Source organism: Eutrigla gurnardus, assembly GCF_963514095.1.
Source record: "Eutrigla gurnardus genome assembly, chromosome: 8".
Taxonomy (NCBI): domain Eukaryota; kingdom Metazoa; phylum Chordata; class Actinopteri; order Perciformes; family Triglidae; genus Eutrigla; species Eutrigla gurnardus.
Genome location: NC_139922.1, coordinates 23,420,319 through 23,443,833, shown reverse-complemented (window position 1 = coordinate 23,443,833; position 23,515 = coordinate 23,420,319). Strand labels below are relative to the sequence as shown.

At 46.5% G+C, this 23,515-nt stretch overlaps 1 protein-coding gene across 5 annotated transcripts; it reads left to right on the top strand.

Moving 5' to 3' along the window:
- The first annotated feature begins 4,035 nt into the window (after positions 1-4,035).
- On the top strand, positions 4,036-20,999 carry nfatc2a (nuclear factor of activated T cells 2a). 5 transcript variants are annotated; one of them, XM_084015249.1, is made up of 10 exons: positions 4,036-4,644; positions 6,285-7,218; positions 7,307-7,475; positions 9,290-9,492; positions 9,577-9,749; positions 11,059-11,199; positions 13,044-13,099; positions 13,188-13,347; positions 13,477-14,196; positions 18,987-20,999. In XM_084015249.1, exons 1-10 carry the CDS (start codon positions 4,587-4,589, stop codon positions 19,040-19,042), a joined length of 2,670 nt encoding a protein of 889 aa, XP_083871375.1. In that variant the 5' UTR covers positions 4,036-4,586; the 3' UTR covers positions 19,043-20,999. The 5 variants fall into 5 exon arrangements, with proteins under 5 accessions (XP_083871375.1, XP_083871372.1, XP_083871373.1 ...); XM_084015246.1 differs by lacking the exon at positions 4,036-4,644 and adding an exon at positions 5,642-5,904; XM_084015247.1 differs by lacking the exon at positions 4,036-4,644 and adding an exon at positions 5,643-5,904 and having other exon boundaries at positions 13,477-14,190; positions 18,987-20,998.
- The last annotated feature ends 2,516 nt before the right edge of the window (positions 21,000-23,515 follow it).

Below are 23,515 nucleotides of genomic sequence, written 5' to 3'. Positions count from 1 at the left end.
CTGCTTGGATGCCGTTTTAAAATGACGGGAATGATGGACGGATGGCACCGAATAACGAACAAGCCAGCGCAGATGAAGTGTTTACTACACCCTGGTTTGGCTCCGTGTAAACACTGGATTTTGGCAAATGACAGAAACATCCCCAAAGCACGAACACACACACACACACCCTCCTCTATTTATAGCTCCGTGGGCCTGGAATGCTTTGATTCGTCTTCGCACCCACGACTGTTGAAGAAGGGGCTGCAGATGTGTCCTCTAACAGCTGATGAGTGATTAATGGTGGTTGTTTGAGGGCTGAAACACACTCGCTTGTTGATGTAGCAACAAGGAAGGTTGAGTTTTTTCTTTTTCGGGGATGAAAAGTTTACTACTTTTTGTTTTGACGACCAAAATGTTGTGCATCCATACTGTGCTGATAATAGACACGTCGAGATGCTGAAGTTATGAAATACTGTAGGGATCGGAAACCTGGAAGACACACAGAAAACAGTGTGGACAAAGGAGGAGGCGGGGGGGGGGCTCAGAAGGGAAAATCCATGAGCTCGTCCGCCACTTTTCCACCGGGCTTAAGACGTGAATTCCTTCTACAAACATTCGAGTATTGATCAGAATCCCGTTACATAACGAGGCCAGCCTCGTCCAGCTCGGATGTATGCAGTTTCCATGTTGATGGAACATATTAGTTCACCCGCACACGTCGGAAAAAGGAGGAAAATGTTTTCCAGGGATCTCGAGTTGTGGCAGGAAGGAAACACGATTCCTTATTGCACAACGGCATGCCAGCCCCGAAGCCCTGTCACTTGTTGGTAATTATAAAAACACACATCTTCAGCATTAATAGTCCATCCAAACATATGTGAATCGAACGTGCCACACCTCCTTTAAATCAACGTTTAGTCTCCTTCCCCTCGGACATGTGTTTTGTTGTTACTCCACTTTTGACCTTCTGTGAACGAGCCTCCAGCCGTTAAGCTTGTAAAATAAAAGGAATTTCACATTCTGGATCTCTGGGAGAAGCTTTTTAACGAATCGTTAACTCATATTTTGACATTTTCAGGGAGATAAGCTCTTGAAGTCAGACATGAGAGAGTTTCCCATAATAGTGAACTGTTCCTTTAAGGTGCATTATTATTTTTTTGAATGCCTCGTTAAGTATGAAGACATATTTAACCACTTAAGCTAATAAGGGGTTTTGTTGTGCCAGACTGGCAAACTGTCCAGGATGTCCCCTGCTGCTCACCCAGTCCCCCCCCATCCCCCCTGAAACTGTGAATTAGATAACGATATAGAAAATGGGTGGAATCACTCCATATTATCACGACTTTAAAACTTTTAATCAGAGTTAACGCAAAGGAGCGGATCAGGAGACTCCAATCCCCCCAGCTTCACTTCGCCCCCCTGAATCTCCTTGGAAAGATTTCCATGAGACACGATACGATGTACCGTTTCCATATCAAAGTTCCACTGCTTGGATTTAAAAGCTTAATCACACACACACACACACACACACACACACACACACACACACACACACACACACACACACACACACACACACACACACACACACACGTTACACTTGGAAAACTGAAAGGGGGCAATGCTCTAACCCAGACAACTTTACCTCAATGAGCTGTTTTTACAGTGATGGAAAATAAATACTGCATGAACTTGGAAAAAGTTGGGCTCTCTCTCGAGAAAGAAGAAGAAGAAGAAGAAAACAACGGAAGTGCAAACTCGGCCGTCTGGACGCGGGCGGTTTTCCTATTCTTAAGCTTGGGCCGTATTAGTTTACGCATTCATAATTTGAGTTGCATAAGAGTGCCGTAACAGAGGAGGAATTTACATCTGGTAGACGAGGCTGCCGGACGGCTGCAGCGAAGGCTACGGCCGCTGTGGTTTACAGACTCATGGCAGACACCTTGTTCACCCGACAGGATCCCTGACTCAGACTCATCCAGGGCTCAGTCCAGAACAGATCCCCCCCACCACTTTCTCAAGGACACACATTTTCCTATGAGTCTGACATGACAGATGTGAAGGCTTCGTTTTACTATCGATATGTAGACAGGATAAATGATGCTCAGTGGATCGGTGTCGGACCCTGAATGGTGTCTACCAGAGCCGGGGGTCTCTTCAGTGACATCATAGGACATGGGATTTGGCCGTTGGATTGTGGATTCTGCTGAATGTGTAGCTCTTTGGTGAACAGTTTTGCGTTTAGATCTCATTTAGCTGCTCGTTAGCGACCGCCTTTTTCTAAGACACGAAAAAGGCTTGAACATTTGCGAGTGGGACATTCACTGATGCATTTTATGTCCTAGAACAAAGCGTACAACTTTCTGAAACTTTGTGTTGACCACAGACTTTATTTCAAGGCACCAAAACGAAAACACATTCAGGAAAATCCGACGACTTCAGTGCAAACATGAGAACTCATTTCTGCGTTTTGGGGCTCATTTTTGGGTCATTTTTAAAGTGAACAAACAACACTCCAACCTCCCGGAAGTCTGCATTTCAAGGATGGATGTAAACATCTGATAATAAACAAAGTAAAGCCTCTCTCACACCTTCATGCGAAAGTTAGAAATGGGGGGGAAATGTATTTGCTTTCTTTCCGAGAGTTAGATCTCGTCATCTGCAGCCAACAGCAGCTGCTGAGCGTAGCTTAGCATAAAGACAGGAAGCGGGGGGAAACAGCTAGCCTCTGAAGGTTTGAAAAATCTGCAAAAAGCAGCGCCTGTGGAGTTCGCTGGAAATGTGGGTTCAAAAGGGGGAAACGACTTTGCTGAATCCAGTCATACAGTTCTGTTTTTTTCTTTTTCTCAAAGCTACATATTTGGGATCTATACTATGAGAGGACTGAAAGCAGCAGTCATCAATCCACAGTAGTTGAACTTGGCTTATTGTACAGCTTCCTCTCCTGGGCAACATGGGAACTTGTTATGTGAAAAAAAGAAACTGCTTCTTGACTTAATGGATTCTGGATGGATTTTCTTTATTTTTTTTGCCTTTCTGTGTGTTCTAGACAAGCTGAAAAAAAACACCTCAATGTATGACTTGTGATTATAAAACAGTGGCAGTTTACCAAAAGCAATGATCTGCAGTATAAATGTTTGCTTTCCTGTCCAGATGAAGGACATGCGGATCAAACATCACTTATAGCGGCAGGTTTAGGTTACCGGCTGATTGAAGGCGTTGGAGTTTTAGACTCAATGTTTTCATTCATGTTTAGAAATGAAAAAGGGGAACCTCCACAGACCAGGCACTATTATTTTATCTTCTATTTTTATTATGTTTCCGTCTCTTCTTAGTTTTATGCATAATCAGCATTCAGTTGTGTTTTGTTGGTTAAACAGGTAACACATGTGACCACCTGTGGTTATATATGTATAGGCCCAGCATGCACCTGGGTGGGCCTATATGTCATGAGTCATGATTTTTTTTTATTATTATTCTTTCTTTGGCTTCATTGTTTTCTTGGAGAATTAAATAATGAATATACCACATTGATTTTTTCATATTTTTTTATTTATGCTGTTAAGTTTGTATTTCAGTGACGTGAAAACAACATAAAAAGCGTTTTAGAACAACCGTCAGCGTTGTGTTTAACATCAGAGCTGCCTTATGTAACTTCTACTGCTTCTAATGGAGAATCTGTCCTCGTTACTATGGGGTCAGTCTATGTCTTGTTCAGCTTCTTTTCTCTTTTTTTTTTTTTTCCAGTGGAGTATCAGAAGATCCTACAGTCAGATTTCCATTAGGGAATGGAAACACATGTAGCTTCTTTCCTCAATAGGAACAATGGAATTCTCTATATTCCACGTTCAAAAATGTCAACTTAAACTATGGACACTTCAATGCACTCTGAACACAGAAACATTTTAAAGTTTTTTGTTTTTTTTTACACAAATCTGAATAAAAAATGAACTGCTGGACAAAAAAAAGTGTGTTAAATAAATCCCATATCCTGTAATCAAACTACCTCTCTATGTCTCTCTCCCTCTCTCTCTCTCTCCCCTACAGTGTCCTACAGTAATTTCTTCATCCCCACAATGAAGTTCTTGTGTGCTACTGTCTGAGAGAAGCCGCAGAAATGCCCTGGCGCAGGAGCCGGAGACGTCATGGATTCCTGAGTGTGGGGCTTTGCAGGAAAGCCCTGAGTCTCCGACATGGACCGGCTCCAGGTTTCCATGGCAAAGGCGCACAAACAGGAGGAAACACTGAGGGAATCCCGTTATTTTACAGCATTGGAGCATTATAAACACCCAGAGCGGGGAAGGAAGCCGCTCTCGATACACAAGTAATCCTTATAGAGCTCTAGGAAGGGGGACTTCATACCAGAACCGTTCCTGGAGCTGCTGCGGCTGCATGCCTCTTCTTTTCTTTTTTTTGACAAGAAAGGGAGTTTGCGCGCTGCTGCTTTACGTTTCTTTGGACTTTGAGAGGTTTATTTTGTCTCTTTTCAACAGATTTTTTTTTTTTTTTTAACCGAAGAGCGCTTCTCCTGTTATGGTTATTAGCGGAAAGTAACTTTTTTTTGTTTTTTTGTTACTATTTGTTTTTCCGCGTTATTTCTCCAGATGTTTAGAGAGTCTTGGATGCTGGCACAGTACCACACCATGAGGTCGATGGATCAAGGTACTGCTGAAGTGTTGTGATTATCTGGTAATCAAACCATTTGACTTTTTAATTGATGGATCCGTGTAAACCCGGGGGTTGTTTGAGTCTGTGTCGTATAATGTCATGTGCCGGTCTGTCTGTCTAACTGTTCGCTGATCGGTTTGGGAATGTTGACGTTTGGGAAGAGACACGCTGCGCTCCTCGGCGTCAAACGCGGGGTGGGAGGGGGGGCAGCACAACTGTAGTGATGTATTATTTCATATAAATATGTTATCGGAGCGCTACTATGGATATTGCTTTAGTAAAAGACGTTGCTTTCAAACGTTAAAGGGACATTTCATGATTCAAGTTGTCACTTGAGTGCTCATACCCGGTCTGATGTGGATCGTTGTGGACCTCTGGTTCAGTTTGGTTGTCATGTCACGACCAAACAGATTTGGAAATGAGCGTTTCCTCTGGGTGGTGTGCGTGTGTTTGTCCTGCCTGCCTGAGAGCGCGCACAGCCTACTACAGCCGGAAGGAACGCCCTGGTATCAGCGGCGCGTCCTGCGTAAATCTGGGGATTCCCTCAGGAGCGCGCTTTTTTGGGGGGTGCGTAAAAGCGCGCATCGTCTACATGAACACACACACACACACACACACCTGGGACGATGACGTCACAACGTCGTTATAATGGATCAGGTCGCTGGACAGGTGACGAGCCCAGTCAGCACCCCCTGCTGTGTCACTGTCACGTGTCAGACACTCGGGGGCAGCACGAGGCTGCACAGTCTCTCCCAGGAGAGTCTCGCGCTCATCTGTTTGAATGGAGTCAGTTCATCACAAGCTGTACCTCTGCCCCCCCCCCCCCCCCCCCCCCTCCTCCTCCCTCCCTCCATCATCTTCCTCTCCTCTTCCTTGAACGCACCACCGAAGAGGAGAGGCGTGATCCGACAGCAGCGGATGAACTCCGGGGTTCAGTGTGACAAAAAAGACCCGCCTTCGCCTGAGAAGAACGCGCGCGCGCCGCGGACTGAAACAGGAAACTTTAGTGCGCTTCACCTCGCGGATGCATCGTCTGACACTCGAGCACGTTTCCCCGCAAATCCTCCACATCAGCGTGTGTCGCTTCGCCCGAAGAGTCGTTCGGCACCAAAGTCAGACAGATGACCTCTTTCTACGACGACAAGGACTTGGAGGAAGATCTCAGTCGAGTCGGCTGCCCCGATGAGGACTTGCAGTTCGAGTACTTGTTTGAGTATGAGCCACCTTGCAGCGACTTCGCTGCGGGAGATCAAGGTTTGTCCGGAGGCTTTTTTTTTTTTTTTTTTTTGGCAACCCGAGATGACTCCTCTCGGTTATTTATGGCTCAATAATAATAACACTGCGTGGCCTGTGAGCCTGAATCATGTGAATGGAGAAGGGAAAAGAGGAAGTGAGTTTGACAGGCTTCTTGACGAGGGTTCTAAATCTCAGTAGCCACGTGACGTCACGTCAACAAAAGAGGCTTCTTCTTTTTGTGTGTGTGTTTTCTATGTTTTTAAAATATCTTCAAGAGGTTCTCCGTGTGGTTTCTAGAGGTGCACGCGGTCTGTGATGAATTGAGATAAATAGTTATTCTTCTAATAATGGGAAATATCTCTGTTGTGATTATTTGTCGTCTTCCCTCCTCCCTACAGATGATCCCAACCTCGTACCTCACAAAGTCCTCAGCCCTGAGTCCGAGCAGGCTTTCCCTCTGCAGGAGGCCTCCCCCTACGGCATCAAGTCCTGCAGTCCCCCCTACGGGGACCACAACACTGAGGTTCTCTCGGGATATGAGAACCAGGAGGCCCGACACTACCTGGACAGTACCCGGCCCGCAGGCCTGGCCCTGAGCCCGCGGATCGAGATCACCCCCTCCCGTGAGCACTACAACCATGGTCGGGACTCCCTGCAGAACCACCACCTGAACATTAGCCCCAGACCCACCCTCACCGTGCCGGGCCATGACAACCTCGCCTACCGAGAGCCTCAGTGCCTGAGCCCCGCCAGCAGCAACTCCTCCACCAGCTGGCACTCGGAGAGCTACTCCCCCTGGGCGTCCCCCTGCGTGTCCCCCAGCAGCGGCCAGAACCCCGGAGACCTGTGCCCCCGGTTGCAGAACATCCACACTGGCTCCCCGCGCACCTCCCCGGGCACCTCACCTCGCACCAGCCTAGGCGAGGACGGCTGCCTGCGGGCCCGCTCGCCCTCCTCCAGACCGGGCTCCCGCTCCACCTCCCCGCAGGGCAAACGCACCTACGACATGTACAGGAATCCCGGCCTGGTCCCCGGGCACCGCTCCCGCAGCCCCTCCCCCAACAGCGGCCACGACAACCACAACATTGGCGTCCACTACACACACAGCAGCCTCGCCGATGCCATGAATGGCTTTGGCCCCGGGCAGCCGGGCCTGGTGCCCACCAAAATAGTCAAGACGTCCAACCAGGTTTACACTCTGTACCCAGAGAACCACGCTGAAGGGAACTACATGGTGTCCTGCGACCAGGACATAAAGACCAAACCTGTCGCAGAGCCCTTCTTTGTCATCCCCCCGATCTGGCCCAAGCCGCTGGTTTCCAGCATCTGCAGGTAAATAAGCCCCTCCACCCCCTCATAAAAAACACATTTCCATCTTCCTAACAGCATGCATTTCATGAGATCCTTCTGTGTCCCGCAGCATCCCCGTGGCGTCTCTCCCCCCGCTGGAATGGCCCATCCCCAAACGCACCGACCAGTATGAACTCCACATCGACGTGCAGCCCAAGCCTCACCACCGAGCTCACTACGAGACGGAGGGGAGCCGGGGGGCGGTCAAAGCCCCCACGGGAGGACATCCTGTTGTGCAGGTACGGACCCCCCCCCAAAAAAAAACAGGGATTCAATGAACAAAGCACTTCATGTTCAGTTAAACTTATACCAAATTAGTCATTTCAACACGGCAATTCAGAGTGTCTGAGCGTCCACGCCAAGCTGTCAGGTTCATCCATTAAACTACAGTAGCCTTCCAGTTCTGGAGCCCGCGGCGGCCCTGATGGGAGGGCTAGCGTGTAATGGTATTTCCTACTCATTATGCACTCGGCGGTGGTGTTGCTGCCTCGGGGGCCAGCTGTATGAAAAAAATGACTCTATGCGACTAACTCTGGCTACTCTCATAACACCGTTCCCATTCCTCACTTTCTGAAATCATAAAGCACGCCTCGACCCCAGACAAATGACACACTGTAACCACGGCGTAGCCCCGCGAAAACCCCGGGTCAGTGAGCAACGCGCCGACTTCCAGCTTAAAATAGTTTGCCGTTGTGCGCCCTCGCCCCCGATGATTTTAACCACACAAACGGGCCTGTGTTCACATCGTCGCCGACTTCCTCTTACACGCTGGTGTGTTGACTGCGTGGGTTATTTTCATGCGTTAGGAAGCCGACTTAAAAGTGTCGAAACATGCGTTAAAGTACATGAATGGTGCCTTTTTTTTTACTGTAAGATACTTCTGTCACAGTCACAACATGGAACTGAAAAGGTGGCGTGTTGAAATCAGCCGTGACACAGAGGTGGCTCACTGCACGGTCCAAGAATAGGCTCGACTTCCCCTTTCTCTGTGTTGCCGTGGCAACATGTCAAAGCTGTTTTTGTTGGTCGATAGTGGGGGGGGGGGGGGAGCTGTTGGAAATACAGCTTCTCTCGCTTCTTTTCCATATTCTGTCCGTCCCCCCCCCCCAGAAGGCCTCACCCTGAGGTCAGCTCTGCCTCGGCCAATCAGATGGTCAGGCCTCGCCAGCCTCGGCTGCACTCCTTCACCTCGTCTTCTCTGCCTCTCCCTCCGTTTTCCCTCCTTACCCGCTCTCTCTCTCTCTCCCCGAGCCTCGTACCCTCCACTTTACTTTTCCTACACTGCTTTCTGTCATGACTCACTGCTCCTGCCACTGCCATGACAACCTGCCGACACGCCGCTCACACGGCCCGTTGAGTGTTTGCAGTCCGCTTCCTCTGTTTCACTCCGTGTGTGTGTCGGCCGGCGTGCTCGGTTTTTCGTGTTTTTCGTGCCGTCTCGCGTTCAGCAGCTGTTACAAGCCGGCAGGTAATACCGGTCAGGTCACCGCTTCTGAAATACCATTGATGTGCATACAGTATGTAAAGCAGCACATCTGATTGTAAATAAACTGGTTTATTTTTCCAGGAAATAAGACGTAATTAGAATGGAAAGTCTGTCTCTAAAAAAAAAAAAAAGTTACCTGCAGTGTTTGCACCATAGCTCTGCAACCAGCTCACGGCTGTGCACTACAATGTTTGCACCAAAGCAGCATTTAGATGCAAATGGATGCCTTGTGGTTTTTGCAGGTTTCCTCAGGAGGCATTCTCGGGTCTCTCTCCCCCTCTCTCTCTCCCCCTCTCTCTCTCCCCCTCTCTCTCTCACAGCTTCACCCAAATGGTTTTATACCAAATGTGTCCTTCAGGCTGACATTTGTGACATTTGACCCCCTGATAAAATCTGTAGGATGTTCTCTGTGTGGTTTCTGTTCTGAAGGAAGACTTTTACACTGATTAGCCGCCTCTTGGGGGGGAAACGACATCTGGAAAGGCAGAGTTAGAATCTGTATCTCTGTTTGATCGCCTGATAGCAGGAGTTTTTATCATTCTTCTTCTTTTGTTTGAATGTCCACAGTTACATGGCTACAGAGGCAAGGAGCCGCTCGGCCTGCAGATCTTCATCGGTACAGCAGACGAGCGCATCCTCAAGCCCCACGCCTTCTACCAGGTCCACCGCATCACCGGCAAGACGGTCACGACCACCAGCTACGAGAAGGTCGTCCACGGCACCAAAGTCCTGGAGATCCCCCTGGAGCCGAAGAACAACATGAGAGCAATGTGAGGATAGAATCATTCTTTTTTCTTCTTCCAATAGACATTTTGCATCGTCACTTTTGCTGACGCGCTCATTCCTCCTCGCAGAATCGACTGTGCCGGGATCCTGAAGCTGAGGAACGCCGACATCGAGCTGAGGAAGGGCGAGACGGACGTGGGCCGGAAGAACACCCGCGTGCGGCTGGTGTTCCGCGTTCACATACCTCAGCCCGGAGGCCAGCACGTCTCGCTGCAAGCGGCCTCGCATCCCATCGAGTGCTGTAAGCAAACACACTTCTATATGCTTATTCTAATGTTGTTGGTTGTTTTTTTTACCTCATCTTCAAATTGGTTTGATCCAGTTTAATAACATTAACATAAAAAATAAAAAAGCGAACCCACATTCAAATGAGTTCGGAGCAGAGGCCTCCACACAAAGACGCCTTTATGCGAGCGGGGCTTCAATCCAGTCGGCAGGGCGCCGTGTGTGTGTGTGTGTGTGTGTGTGTGTGTGTGTGTGTGTGTGTGTGTGTGTGTGTGTGTGTGTGTGTGTGTGTGTGTGTGTGTGTGTGTGTGTGTGTGTGTGTGTGTGTGTGTGTGTGTGTGTGTGTGTGTGTGTGTGTGTGTGTACAGTGTTATTAAAACACCTGGTGTAATCAAAACTCAAACAAGAAGGCCCTTTATCTCTCTTCGACTAACACCCGTAGCATTCATCGTATCAGTGTGGTTCGGGCTGCGTGGCAATATTGTCCTGTCATTGTAAAAAAAAAAAAAAAAATCATGATGCAGGATATGAATAATAATTTCACAGAAAGGCAGAGCGATATTTATTACCCGTCTGTCGGGAGAGCCACTTCTGCACAATTGCCGTCGGTGAAAAAAATCAATCAAGTGTGAAGTCGCATCTGTCGCGGCCCCTGATGATAAGCCCAGTGTGTTTGAGAAGGCGGGGCCCAGATTGCCAGGGTGTCATCCGCGATGGTTTAACCCGGTGCAGCGGGGCGAGCCGACCTGTCCAAAGGTCACGGGGTTGTTTGTTCGACACCTCGGCTTGCCTCGGCGAGTGTGGAGGCTGAACTAATGAGAATCAGGAATCACATGAGGAGGGAACGGTGACTTTAACTCTGGAAGGGAAACAAAACTATCTACCATCAGACATATGTGGCATCTCTGGACACGTTGGGATTGTTAGGTTGTACAATATTTGAGTCGTATTTATTGCAGGGCGAGCGCTCCTAAAATGGGATTTGACAGATTTACATCGCTGCTTATTAAAACTGAAAGCGAGGGCCGTGATGTTGCATGACTCAGCATCACCTCTTTATGATAAATCACACTCCCTTCTTGGCAACACATTGCTTTTAAAACCAACAGGAAGCATTCAAATGAGGTATTATTATTTTCATTAGAGATTAATCTGCAGGTGACGTCTTCAAATGTCCCGTCCTGTCTGATCATATTCACTTTATAATGATATGAAATAGAGAAAAGCTGGAGAAATTGAACAGAGGATGTTTGAAGAATGACTGATTTTGAAAATAAATGGCAGTTATTAAACGTAACGCGGCGCCCCTCTGTGTGTCCCGGCAGCCCAGCGTTCAGCACACGAGCTTCCCATGGTGGAGAAGCAGGACACCGACAGCTGCTCGGTTCTGGGAGGCCAGCAGATGATCCTGACCGGGCAGAACTTCAGCTCCGATTCCAAGGTCATATTTCTGGAGAAAAACCAAGGTGAGTGCCGTCGAAATCTCATCGCCCCACACAACCACTTTCTATTTTCAAGCTCTTTGTAGATTTAAAAAAAAGTGTTTATAGACATTCATTGCTCGGAAAAAACGATGACTGGATGTGTGCAAGCCTTCACGGTGCCGGTGCATCTGTTAGTTCTGCTATTACACAACACATCTCGCAGTAACACCACAACACCAGCGATAACAATGACTCATCCGTGTCTGCGTTCACCTTTCACCACCGTCGCATGTATAGATGGAGCCACGCGAGCTATTTGCATGATCCAAACGATAAGCTTCACTTCCCGTTGGCCTTTTCGTCCTCCCTGACTTCCATGATGTCTTATCGCCACTCAGATGGGCCTTTTTGTCGTGAGATTAATCGTGACACGTGACGCGGCAGCCGAAACCTCCGGTTGACACTTGAGTGCACGTGGATGGAAGGAAAGCATTTATTTTTATGTCCGTTTCTTTTTCTTATTATGTAATGTTAGATTCTGGCGGCGGACGGTTATGTTAAAACACTTGTCTGATGTTGTGACTCACTGACTCCACTGCTGTCTGAGAGCTTGGCGTTTTAAATGCTGGCTACCTCAACTTAAAAAATTGGACCCGCATGTCCCCGACTCCTTCCTTTTTCTTTTTTTTTCCCCTCTTCTCCGGGGTTCCCTGCCGCTGTGTTACGACACAGTAACGGATAGTAAGCCAGAGATGGAAAAAATCAAACATACGCAGAGGGGGATTGGCATTGTTTGGGAGGGTTTGTGTATGACACAAGGTTCTGGACCAGTGCAGCTGTGAAATCCCTCTGAATGCGAGACAGCTGTCTCCTCTGGCTCCCGTCCTCGGACAGCTCCCCCCCCCCCTCTCCAGCTCTTGTCGCTCCTCCCTTCCACCCCCACACGCCATTATCTCCAGAGTGGGAACGAGAGTCGGGGGTATCCCTGAGAGTAGCGCTGCAACAAAACGCAAACAAACACAAACGCCAAGAAAGCGGGAGTCATCACGTTTTGTAAGACGTGGAGAGAGTGGATCATAAAAACAAAAAATGGAGTTTGGAAGTTGGCGAGGTGTTTGGAATCCCCCTCTCCTCCTGCTGACTCATTTAAGCCATGTGTTTCTCATTTAACAGAAGGGTTTCCCACCTACAGTAAACACACGGCTCCCAGCAGCACATGTTGTATGGTCGGGCCGGATGGAGTTTAAATGTAATCCCATGCAGGGTGATGTAACATTACATAAGACGCGTGTTCTCATCGCATCCCTGCTAATGTGGCGTGTTGGAGGTGAACCTGCGGACCGTCTCTGAGACCTTTCCGGCCGTGCTTGGTGGTGTGAGAGGAAGTGGTTGAAAGGTGATGTTATCTACGTGCACAAAGAGGCCTTTTCTGCCCACGTGCATTTAAAAAAAAAAATCAAAGACAGACGTTACGAAATACACAAAAAAAAGTGTTGTGAAAATACAATTTTTCCATTGCAGAGACTTCTTTAAACCGCGAGTACAGAGATCTTCAACAGGGGGTCCGGGACCCTTAGAGTTACTGCAGGGATCCCAAACTAAAATGTTAATCCACTTTAACATGAATACAGCCTATAATAAGCAAAACTAAGAATCTGTCAACAATTATTATTGTAATGGCTTATAATGGAACTACAGGGTGCACTATAGTATCGGCCTGGTTTAATAAGGAACACAGTTGTATACGCTATTTAATAGGGGGGCTCTCCACCAGGTCACTATCAGCCTTGAGGGTCCAAGACCTCTGGTCTAGTAGATCTTGAAACAACCGTCCTTCTATTACTGTAGAAATCTGTTTTCACTTTTCCTCCTCTTCCTCTTTCTAGATGGCCAACAAATCTGGGAAATGGAAGCAACAGTGGACAAAGACAAGTGCCAGCCTGTACGTATTACCGACCTGGGTAACACACAGCAGATGTACCGCTGTTCCTCGTTCAGATCCGCTTTAACGGAGCGTTTGTGTTCTGCAGAGCCTGTTGTTCGTGGAGGTGCCGTCCTACCGAGACACGTCCCTCTGCCATTCTGTCAAAGTCAACTTCTACGTCATCAACGGCAAGAGGAAGCGCAGCCAGCCTCAGCATTTCTCCTACACACCGCTGGCATGTAAGAATGCTGCCCGCCCCCTTTGTGGTATGCTTTATATTACAGTGTGGCGGATTTGATTATTATTGTTATGAGTACATGGAAAATCTTTTTCTTTTTTTAAAGCGCACACCACTTCCCCTCGGAATGTTTACAGCCGTCTCTTTGGTTTTTCAGCTCCATCCATCAAAACGGAGCCCATAGACGAATACGAAGCAGACCACATGGGTTTCACCGTGCCTCAGATCTTGGGTTTGTCCCCTCATTCCTACTACCATAACCCACGCGGCGGCGTCCTGCATCCGGACAACGGCCTGGTCTCCGGCTTGGCCTCCTGCCAGCGCCTCAGCTCCAGCCTGCCAAGCCAGGACGCCCGCTTCCAGCAGCAGAGCCCGGCCATCGTCTACTCCCGCGGGGGCAAGAGTCTGAGCGGCAGCCCCGCCATTTACCAGCAGACCGGAGGGATGATGCCGGACCCCCACCGGTCGGTCCTGGTCCACACGGGCTCCTCGGCCCAGGCCGTGGGCCCCGTCGGTGTCGGCCAGCACCCTTCCATCATCCAGTTCTCCCCCACCAACCATCACCTGCTCCGGGGAGGAGACCCCCAACCTCTTGCCGCGCCGCAGCCCGACAGCCAGCAGATCATCTACTGCGACGGCTACTCCCCGCAGGCGGCCGCCACCCACTCGCCCACATCCCCCGAGGCTCAGGTAGCTGCAACCCACTACCCCACCGTCATCCAGCAGCAGCAGCAGCAGCAGCAGCAGCCCTACGCCCAGAAGGGGCCGCAGAAAGGCCGGGCGCCGCCTGGCCAGATGGAGGCGGCGGGAGACGGGCAGAGGAGAGTGACCGTCAAGGAGGAGAACCTGGACCAGGCCTACCTAGATGATGGTGAGTGTAAGTTAATGCTTTTATACTCTGAGTGAGTGTGGCTCTTCATCATCCCAGTGTAACGGGGGTGAAAACACAAGCAGGCAGACGAGTGATGAATATGTGCAATTCCCCCCTTTTTTTTTTTTTTTGTTGAAAGAGATGGATGATAAGAGGGTTCCGAAGAACAATTCAAGGATATTTACAATATGATCTACGCGCTATAGTATTCCTCCGAACAAAGCCGGCTCACACTGTTAAAACAATCCTCGCCAGGCGGTGTAGTTCTGTTCCACTCAAGGTGGAAATAACAGGGATTATGAGTCATATGTTTATACTCGCTCTTGTCAGCCCCATTACCCTCCGACAGAATTAATGTCAGGCCACATCCAGCCGAAGGCAGGAGGTTGGACCGCCTTCCTCACTTTGGAGTTCTCCATCTGTGTGATGTTTTTTGTTTTTTAGTCAGACGGGTGACGTTTAAAGGGTCGAGGTCGGCGTGATGTTGCGGCTCCGTTGCGTAAAGTTAATTCTGCAGGTCGCGGGGGTTTGTCTGGCAACGCCACACGTCAGGAAATGAGCTTTTTCTCTCTCTCTCTGTCTCTCTCACATTAAAGCTGGAGAGGGGAGGGAGAAAAAAGTGTCACTCTCTTGGCCGCCTGGACATGTTGACACTGTTATGAAGTGAAAAACAACCTCCATGGCAACCATTGTCAAACAGTGGAACGGGCAGCCTGGGAGAGCTGGGGAAAGCCTCTTTGTTTGTTATAGTTGGCCGGGGCTTCTCCTTGGCCTTACGCCCCTCGATTCTGTGGGGGAACCCACCAGAGGATTCGTTTTTTTTTTTCTTTTTTCCGACCACGGGATTCTGCCAATCTGGCAAAAGAAATTCCTATTTGCAGCTGCTCTCCTCCAGAAATCCAGCCTGATCCCTGTAAGATAGCGGGGAGGGTGGAGGGAAAGGGAAGGGGCTCTGTGTGTGTGTGTGTGTGTGTGTGTGTGTGTCTGTGTCTGTGTGTGTGTGTCAATGGAAAAACTGAAACGAAGAAATAGGGGCCAGCGATGGAATTTGTGTTTTTTGGACGGAGCTTGCCGGGTTTCCCTCCACGGTAAACAGCAACGGGGCTGTGAGCTGCTGAATGAACACGGAGCAGTAGAGCTGTTTGATCCTCCTCATCGGCAAAAAGGTGATGAAGGCCAGTCGGCTTCCTCAGGTGCCTCTGCATATTTTTTTTTTACCTTAAATAGTACGCTTCTATCTCGGAATCTTGTTTTTTTCAGTTTTTTAATTTTCAGATTTAGCTGTTTCTTCATTTTCGGGAACCACGGGTGATTTTTCTGATTTTAAAACTACATCATAATCAATTAAAAACTACACATCCCTGAATGTTACAATGCTTTAACAGTTAGACAGTCTGCCCCCTGCTTCCCCTCGTACAGTTCATCATCCACCCACCTGCATCATTGTAGCATCTACTTATCAACACTTTAATGAGGAAAATAAACGGGGGACTTCCCACTATTCAAAACATTTTTTTAGACCATAAGTGAGAAGGTAAAAAAAAAATCCCCCGGTGTTCAACTGCAAAGGCGTCAAGGTTCGATCCCGACCGCAAAACAATCTTAAATGATTGTTTTGTGACCATCAAACACATTTTCACCAAAGTGAGATTGTCAACATTACTCATCGAGGCGTTCGTTTCACTCCATAGTCACTTTTTGAAAAAAAAGGGTGATGCCACATCCTGGTATCGTCAGTGTTGTGGTCGACAACTTTCGCATGTGAACATGCCTGAACTGTGTCAACTTTAGCGAAGAGTGTTAACTGAAAGTCGGGCGTTTCATTTTTGGGCCAGAAACTTACATAGTCGCCCACGCGGAGGGCTTCTATCGTCAGCCTCGCAGAGTTCCCGTCGGTGCTCCCACGAGACCAAGTCTGTTAATGATGAATAAATAAATACAAATAAAAACATCTAAAAGAAAAAGAAAGGCTGAGAGTGTCAGATTTAGTGGAATAAAGCCCGGAGGCAGTGGAGCAGGTGAAATTGTTCCAGCAGGTAGAGAGATAAAGCACACAGCAACAGCCTGCTGGACGCCCATTAGTCTCAGCTCACTTCCCTCCCATCGGAAGGCTTCATCAAACACTGTGTGTGTGTGTGTGTGTGTGTGTGTGTGTGTGTGTGTGTGTGTGTGTGTGTGTGTGTGTGTGTGTGTGTGTGTGTGTGTGTGTGTGTGTGTGTGTGTGTGTGTGTGTGTGTGTGTGTGTGTGTGTGTGTGTGTGTGTGTCGTACCGAGTGCAGGATCCATCAGTTGCTGTAATCGTTTTGTACTCTCCGTGCTGTGAAGAGACACGGAGGTCAAAGGTCAAAGTACTCTACTCTCTGTACTCTTCGCTCTGACAGAGTCTGCAGCCGCACTAGCTCATGCTAACATGCTGATGATGCTCACTTAAGCTAATAAGCACCAAACGGCCACAGCTGAGGCTGACGGGAGCGGCGTTCGCTTTTAACCAATAGTATTGAACGAATGGTGGTTTTTGTCACGCCGCAGTGTCACCAACTATTAAAGTTAGTGTGTGTGTGTGTGTGTGTGTGTGTGTGTGTGTGTGTGTGTGTGACACACAGAATGTGAGCACTGACACACACCGGATCTGTGGTTAGATCGGTGGTTAGCTGTCAGTCCACTCATTCTACTTTCTCTTCTCTCTCTCTCTCCGGCTTCACGCTCTCATTACAATCCCTCACCAGCCATGAATGCACTGTACACCCGTGTGTGTGTGTGTGTGTGTGTGTGTGTGTGTGTGTGTGTGTGTGTGTGTGTGTGTGTGTGTGTGTGTGTGTGTGTGTGTGTGTGTGTGTGTGTGTGTGTGTGTGTGTGTGTGTGTGTGTGTGTTACACTGTAGTAACGTGCAAATACTTGCAGAGACACAAACGCACACATTCCAGCTTGCAGCAGTGTGCAGGGTCTCTCTCTCTCTCTCTCCCTCCCTCTCTCTCTCTGTTGGTAAACAGTGCAGCTCATTGGTGCAGAGCTCAGCAGCCAGACTCTCACCTACTGAACAGACTGGGCCGGTGTTCCCCGTCCAGCCTCAGACAGCCGCTCCCTGCCAACCCTTCATTAGAGTCAGTAAAGCCCCGCTGTGAGTCGCCCCGCTGTGGGTCGCCCCGCTGTGAGTCGCCCCGCTGCTCCTCTGAGCTCGTTTTATGCTCAGGAGAAGAAGAAAAAAGTCCTGTGGCAGCGTTCGGGGGGGAGATGAAGGTTTCTTTAAGGCCTAAGGTGTCAGAGGGAATTCCACAACAGACTAAAACAAACAGGGACGCTGACGTGGTGACGACAGCGGAGCGCCCGGTTTGGCCGCGGCCCTCGGGTGCTGCTCGGACTATAAAACGTGCTCAGTGTTGAGCCAACGGGCTGTTTTCTCTCTCACATCTGCAAACGATCAGAACGGAAAAGATCGGTTTGTTGGATAGAGGAGGATATCTGTCTCATCGCTTCATTAGATTTATTCACACTTCCCTCTAGTTGTGGCTGCTTCAATCAGCAATTTAATTATAAAACTTTCCAAGTCAAAGTCGATTCGTGTGCTTTTATTTACACCCTCTAATGTTGATCTGAAATGAGAATATCTTGAAAGTTAGTTTTTTTTAAAGCTAGTATTGTGGCCAGCTGTTTTGCCTTTCATAATATAATTTTGTATTCATGATTAAGGCTTTAGATTGAGGGTGACAATAGATAGAATAGACAAGAATATCCATACTACTCATATTTGTCTATACTACTACTAGCAGACGTTAGCTTAGCTTAATTTAGCACAAGGACTGGAAACAAAATCAGCTATCAGAACTTCAAAAATGTTTTTTTTCTTTTGGCCAGGCTAGCTTTCCCCCCTGTTTTCAGTCTTGATGCTAAGCTAAGCTAATTGGCTGGTTTTTTTAATTTACTTATATTTAACTGCTAAATCAAGCTTCTCCAACCTTTTTTTTTTCATCTGAAAGTTAATTTTACTAAATGAAAATGACCAAGAGCTACTCATAGCAGGAGTATTATTTTTATGGTCCTTTTTAAAAACATTCTATCCACCGCAGTCGTCGCCTCTTTCACAATCCAGTCATATGAGAACGGCTTTTTTCTTTTTTTTTACACATTCATCTTTTAACTTTAGTTTGAATAATCCTCAAATGTGTGGCATGTTACCATGGTTACAAAATCACAGACACGATATGCTCCATAATGGCTGGGTTAGTGGCAAAAAGCTTTTTTGGCCCACACTGAAATACTTCTATATTACTCATCGCCCCTAATGAGGCACCGGTGGAAGCGGTGGCACCAGCCTGTACCGGGTCCGGGTCCAGTGTACACAGACCCGCTGCACACTGGATCCCACACAAACACAGCGCCACACAAACGGAGGGCATATCTGCAGTCGGCCCTTCCTGCCCAATGCAGAACTACCTGTTGTTGTTGTTTTTACAGCTGAGTTGTCATAGTTCCACTTGAGGAACGTGAGCAACGGAGCTCTTGAATGTTGGCGAGCTATAACGAATCTCACTTATTCTATATTTAAGCTAATTTTTAAGTGCATCATGACTCCACTTTTAGAACCACGACAGCGAAAGTTTCCATTTCAACCTCCCTCTTCTGTTGATGTGGCGACGCCCACTTTTAATTAGCCGAAACAACAGGGAGTCGTCGCTTCGAGGCTCTTACATAGCACCTCTAGTGGTTGCCCAACGTTAACGCAACCAACAATACCTACAACTCTTTGGAGTGTTGCTTTAAAATCACTGACACCCATCCTGTCTGTCTTTTCTTCACAGTGAATGAGATCATAAGAAAGGACCTGACAGGCGTTCAGGCCAGAGGGCAGACATAGAGGACGGACGCAAGCAGGAAATAACCCCCCGCCCCCCCTCAACACACCAGCACCCTCGGACACGCGTGTGACCTTCGACCTTGCAGTGAGGTGACGCTCATCCACCACCAATCAGACCTTCTCTTCCTTATTTTCCTTCAACCAAAGAGAGAATTATCAGCTCCTCCCGGCTGCCGTGTTTTCCTGCAATAAACAGTTTTATTTGGAAAAAGGGAAGATTTTTATTTGACCCGTGACGTCCGCCGCCAACACCCCGCGGGTTTCTAACAAACTGATGAGAAACAACAGGTGAACGTGCCTTGTTTCCTTTATCTTATGTCCTGTTTGAAGTGTTTTTAAAAGAGGAGTATAGAGATGAACACACGGATTGACAGCTAATGTAGCATGGAGCCGTTTAAAAATTGTGGATTTTTCTAATTGAAGTATTGGTTGGTCAGCAGCTGGATTTCATACCAAACATTAAGCCCAAATCCGACGTACCAAATATGTTTTTTTTAGATCTTCTTACACAAAGTGTGTATTTTGTCTGTGTTGCTTCATGTTTTAATGGAAACATTGTCCTCAGCTAACATGCCGATCATCTCATTGATGTGCCGAAGCGCACACAGCCTTATCCATATACACAAGAACTAGCGACACCTCCTCATATGCACTGTTGTCAATAACAGGGGGTCAAACTTATTACCTTTTTTTTTATATATGATATTGGAGTCATGTGAATAATGTGTCATTTTATATTCGTAAAATATATTATTGCATTATATTCAGGTTATAATGCCAAAGTGGCTTCATAAGGGCCTGCCATGCTACAGTGGTAGTATCGGTCTACATGTTTTTATAACGTTTCAATGCTCGCGTTGATTATTATTATTGTTTTTTTAAATGTATCTTAAGTCTGGCTCATGCAAGCGAAAGATATTTTGTACATTCACATTTAAAGGTGGTCTTCTTTCTTTCTTTCTTTCTTTCTTTCTTTCTTTCTTTCTTTCTTTCTTTCTTTCTTTCTTTCTTTCTTTCTTTCTTTCTTTCTTTCTTTCTTTCTTAATTCTTTTTTAATCAAATTATTGTATTTCTATCAAAGTTAATTGTAATAACATCTGTGGCTGCTTCCACAGTTTAAAACCAAATATTCCAAAGATTATACTGTGTTGTTTTGCGTAATTGAAGTTTGTTGGTGGTTATATTGAAAGCTACATGCTTTCCTATGCAGAAGCTTGATGCTTGCTGATGTAAAGAGCATACGTTTATACACACACACACACACACACAGTGTGTATGACTCATGTGCTAATACAGCTTTGCCTTGATGGGAAAAAAACGTTGTATTTTAAAACAATATTTTTGTAATATTTCACTGAGTGAATTGGAGTTCATTTAAAGTGCCAAGTGCCGTTTGTATGATTGTAAAAGAAAAGTGAAGTAAAGTGGTAAAAACACGTGATAGTCTGAATCTTTTCTTTATATATTTGAAATGGACCTATTTGATATAAAATAAGATTTTATTTTGTAATGTTAGTCAAGCTAATATTGATGTATGAATGCTATTTCTCATTGAGCCAGTGCATTTGACATTTCTTGAATGTAATCTATATTAAATCATTTTTTCCCCTTTTTCTGTAAATATTAGATACAAGGTTTTCTGTGCGATAAAGTCCGAGTCTGTCACGTATCTTTGTGCTTATAATAGACACAATGTTAAAGTTATAATCTGTTATCTGTTTAACTTTTTTTCCCTGAAACATTACCTAAAAGTCTCCCCTTCATAGGTTATATTTTTGTTATCTTTATTTTACAATCTTTAAAGAATCCATTGGTCATGAAAATGTTATTAATATTGTCGTATTTTATTTTCTGTGTTGATAGATGTCATGTGTTTGTTTCATTTTGACTACTTTGTGCCTTCTTAGAAAGTCCGTTTCATGCTATTTTTGTATCCTTAAAAGTAGCAATAAACAATAACCATATGCATCCCGGCTCACAAGTGTCTCTTCACTCTCTGTGCTCCCGTTTTTGAGAAGGAAAAATTGAAAGTGAGTAGCTCCACAGTAGACGGTGACTCAGCAAGAGCTCCCCTCACGTCCTGAGCAGACGGACTCACCGGAGACTCATGTTTGTTTAGAATTCACAACACTTTTTTTTTTACATAAAAGTAGTCCGAACCTTTACATGTGGCCCAGTAAAATAGACAAACATGTCCTAAACCCCCCCACTCCTTCCTTTAAATAACAAGAAAGGGGGGGGCTCACATGCTGCGGAGGCTGCGGTTGCCATGGAGACGGCTCTGTTTGGTGCTCGGGGAGGAGGGCTCTGTGAATGAAGCTTGTGTTCAGGAAGTCTCTGGTGATGACATCACCGGGGGTGAAAAAGCAGCACGTGGGCTGTTTTTCTCTGCGTGAGGCGTCTCCTCCGGCCCACTCGCTCCGATACGCCGGCCCATGACTCACGCTCGCCCTTTAGCACTGGATGGCCTCATGAGTTTGGACCCCGTACACAATAACTGTGTGACATCGGACAAGAATGAAAGACGTGATGAGCTTGGCATTCCATTCAGTCGGCTTTTTGTGTTATCAAAAGAGAAAAAAAAGAAAGACTGAGCTCATCGTGACACAAAGGGCATCGAGCTTAGCTGGTTGCAACATCACATTTTGTGTAATCGTGTCCGTTACTGGGGTTGATATGGTTACGCTAAGAGGAACAAGTCATATGGGCCTTCAGAGCGAGGTCAGCTTCACAGCGACCGTATAAAGGCCTGTTTGTAGGGAAGAAAGATGACATTGTACATTTTCAGACACTTCTGAAAACCTCCACATCATTTTCTCAGAGACGTGAGTCAGTTTCCTGCAGCTTCAGGTGTGTGAAGTCCCTTCCGTCTTGTTGGATTATAAAGTGGAGTACAGATGCGTGAAAATATAATCCACATAAAGGCAGCGACTACATATAATAATAATAATAATAAACTTTATTCCTATAGCACTTTTCAAAAACACATTTACAAGATTGAATTAAACTGAAGAAATCTAAATATTTCAATACAGAGATGAATGGTGTTATTGTTGATCTGCTAGACATATGCAACATGTTTGTTTTTTTTATCATTTAGTGGTAAAGTTTTAAACGTAATCTCACTTCAACTCGTGAAAAACACAGTTTGGGACCTAAAGGAGTGAATGCAGGAAGGCCTGCCTGTATGTGTGTTCATTCCCTGTGTTACAGTGACAGCTAGTGTAGCGGAGAGGACACGGAAAGCTTTGCTGACGCCCTGCAGGGGGAGACAGGGAGGTGTGGATGGGATCCTCGAGCTCCACTGGAATCAAGAGAAGTACGCTGTAGAACAGATGTGCTTCCTCTGAGTATTTCTGGAAAATCAGTCACTTCACGGATGCAAATTGAATGCGATGAAGCGCATCGCTGCAACTTACAAAAGCTTCTTTGACCAAACAGCTGCTTTATTTAACTTATCTCAAGACATTTTAACATCCGACTCATAATGAAATTCTAAAATAGACATTTCTGAACACATAATGACTCTTTTAAAGGCATTTTTTGATTAAAGCCTGGTTTCTTTTGGGTCAGGAGGAAGCATGGGAATGAAATAAAGGAGCACACAGAGGCACAAAAACAGATTTGACAAAGAGATTTGTGTGTTTTGTAGGCAAAATAAGCATTTGTGGGGACCAGACTGAGGAAAGAGTAAGCTAATCTACATAAAACTGCATTTTATTATTATTATTATCATGACTTTCACTGTGGATGGGGGTGTTAATGGGAGGTTGTGCTGATTGTAAAGCCCTTTGAGGCAAATCTGTGATTGTGGGCGACAGAGTTTAGGGGGGAGTTAGTCGGTGCAAAGGGTTTTATTGACCAACATTTCAATGTCATTGAGAGACAAATCACTTTATCTTAACATATAAACACATTTTACAGTCAGTGAAACAAAGTAATGCAGCTGTCTTTGGCCTCCTTATGAAGTGACGTCCCATATTAACATGAACTTTCATCATTTTAATCCTCAGCATCACTTTTTCTCTGTATCATCTCAAAACAAAATTCATACTGAGTCAAGTTTGGAGCTTCCCCTATGGATCCTGATGAACATGTTCTGACCAGGCAGCAGCCACGGGTCGGAAAAAGGCAATCCAATGCTTTAATCTTGCATTCATGATCATGACCAGCAGGGGGCGACTCCTCTGAATGACCCTAATTCTCACTTTAGAGGTTTATTTCCTCTGTAAACATATGAGTTTATGATCTTAATCGCGGTTTCAAGTCATCTTCAATCCAGCATGATGTCCATTTAGTAAATGACGGGCCGATTCCGAGTCAAACAGACGATAAAGCAGGGAATGCGACCTCGTGATTGACAGGTCGTTGCCACGGCGTTGTCTGGTGGTCTGTCTTTGTCTTAGAACTGTAACCGAATGTCACATTAAAAAATGTCACACTGACAAACAAAGCAAACTAAAGCAGAGCGCT

What these genes read in the sequence shown, in the direction of transcription:
- nfatc2a (XM_084015246.1), top strand. Translation starts at nt 5,772, where the DNA reads ATGACCTCTTTCTACGACGACAAGGACTTGGAGGAAGATCTCAGTCGA. An exon ending in GAGGACATCCTGTTGTGCAG is followed by an intron (nt 7,476 to 9,289) that starts GTACGGACCCCC and finishes GAATGTCCACAG; the next exon opens with TTACATGGCTACAGAGGCAA. An exon ending in ATTTCTGGAGAAAAACCAAG is followed by an intron (nt 11,200 to 13,043) that starts GTGAGTGCCGTC and finishes TCCTCTTTCTAG; the next exon opens with ATGGCCAACAAATCTGGGAA.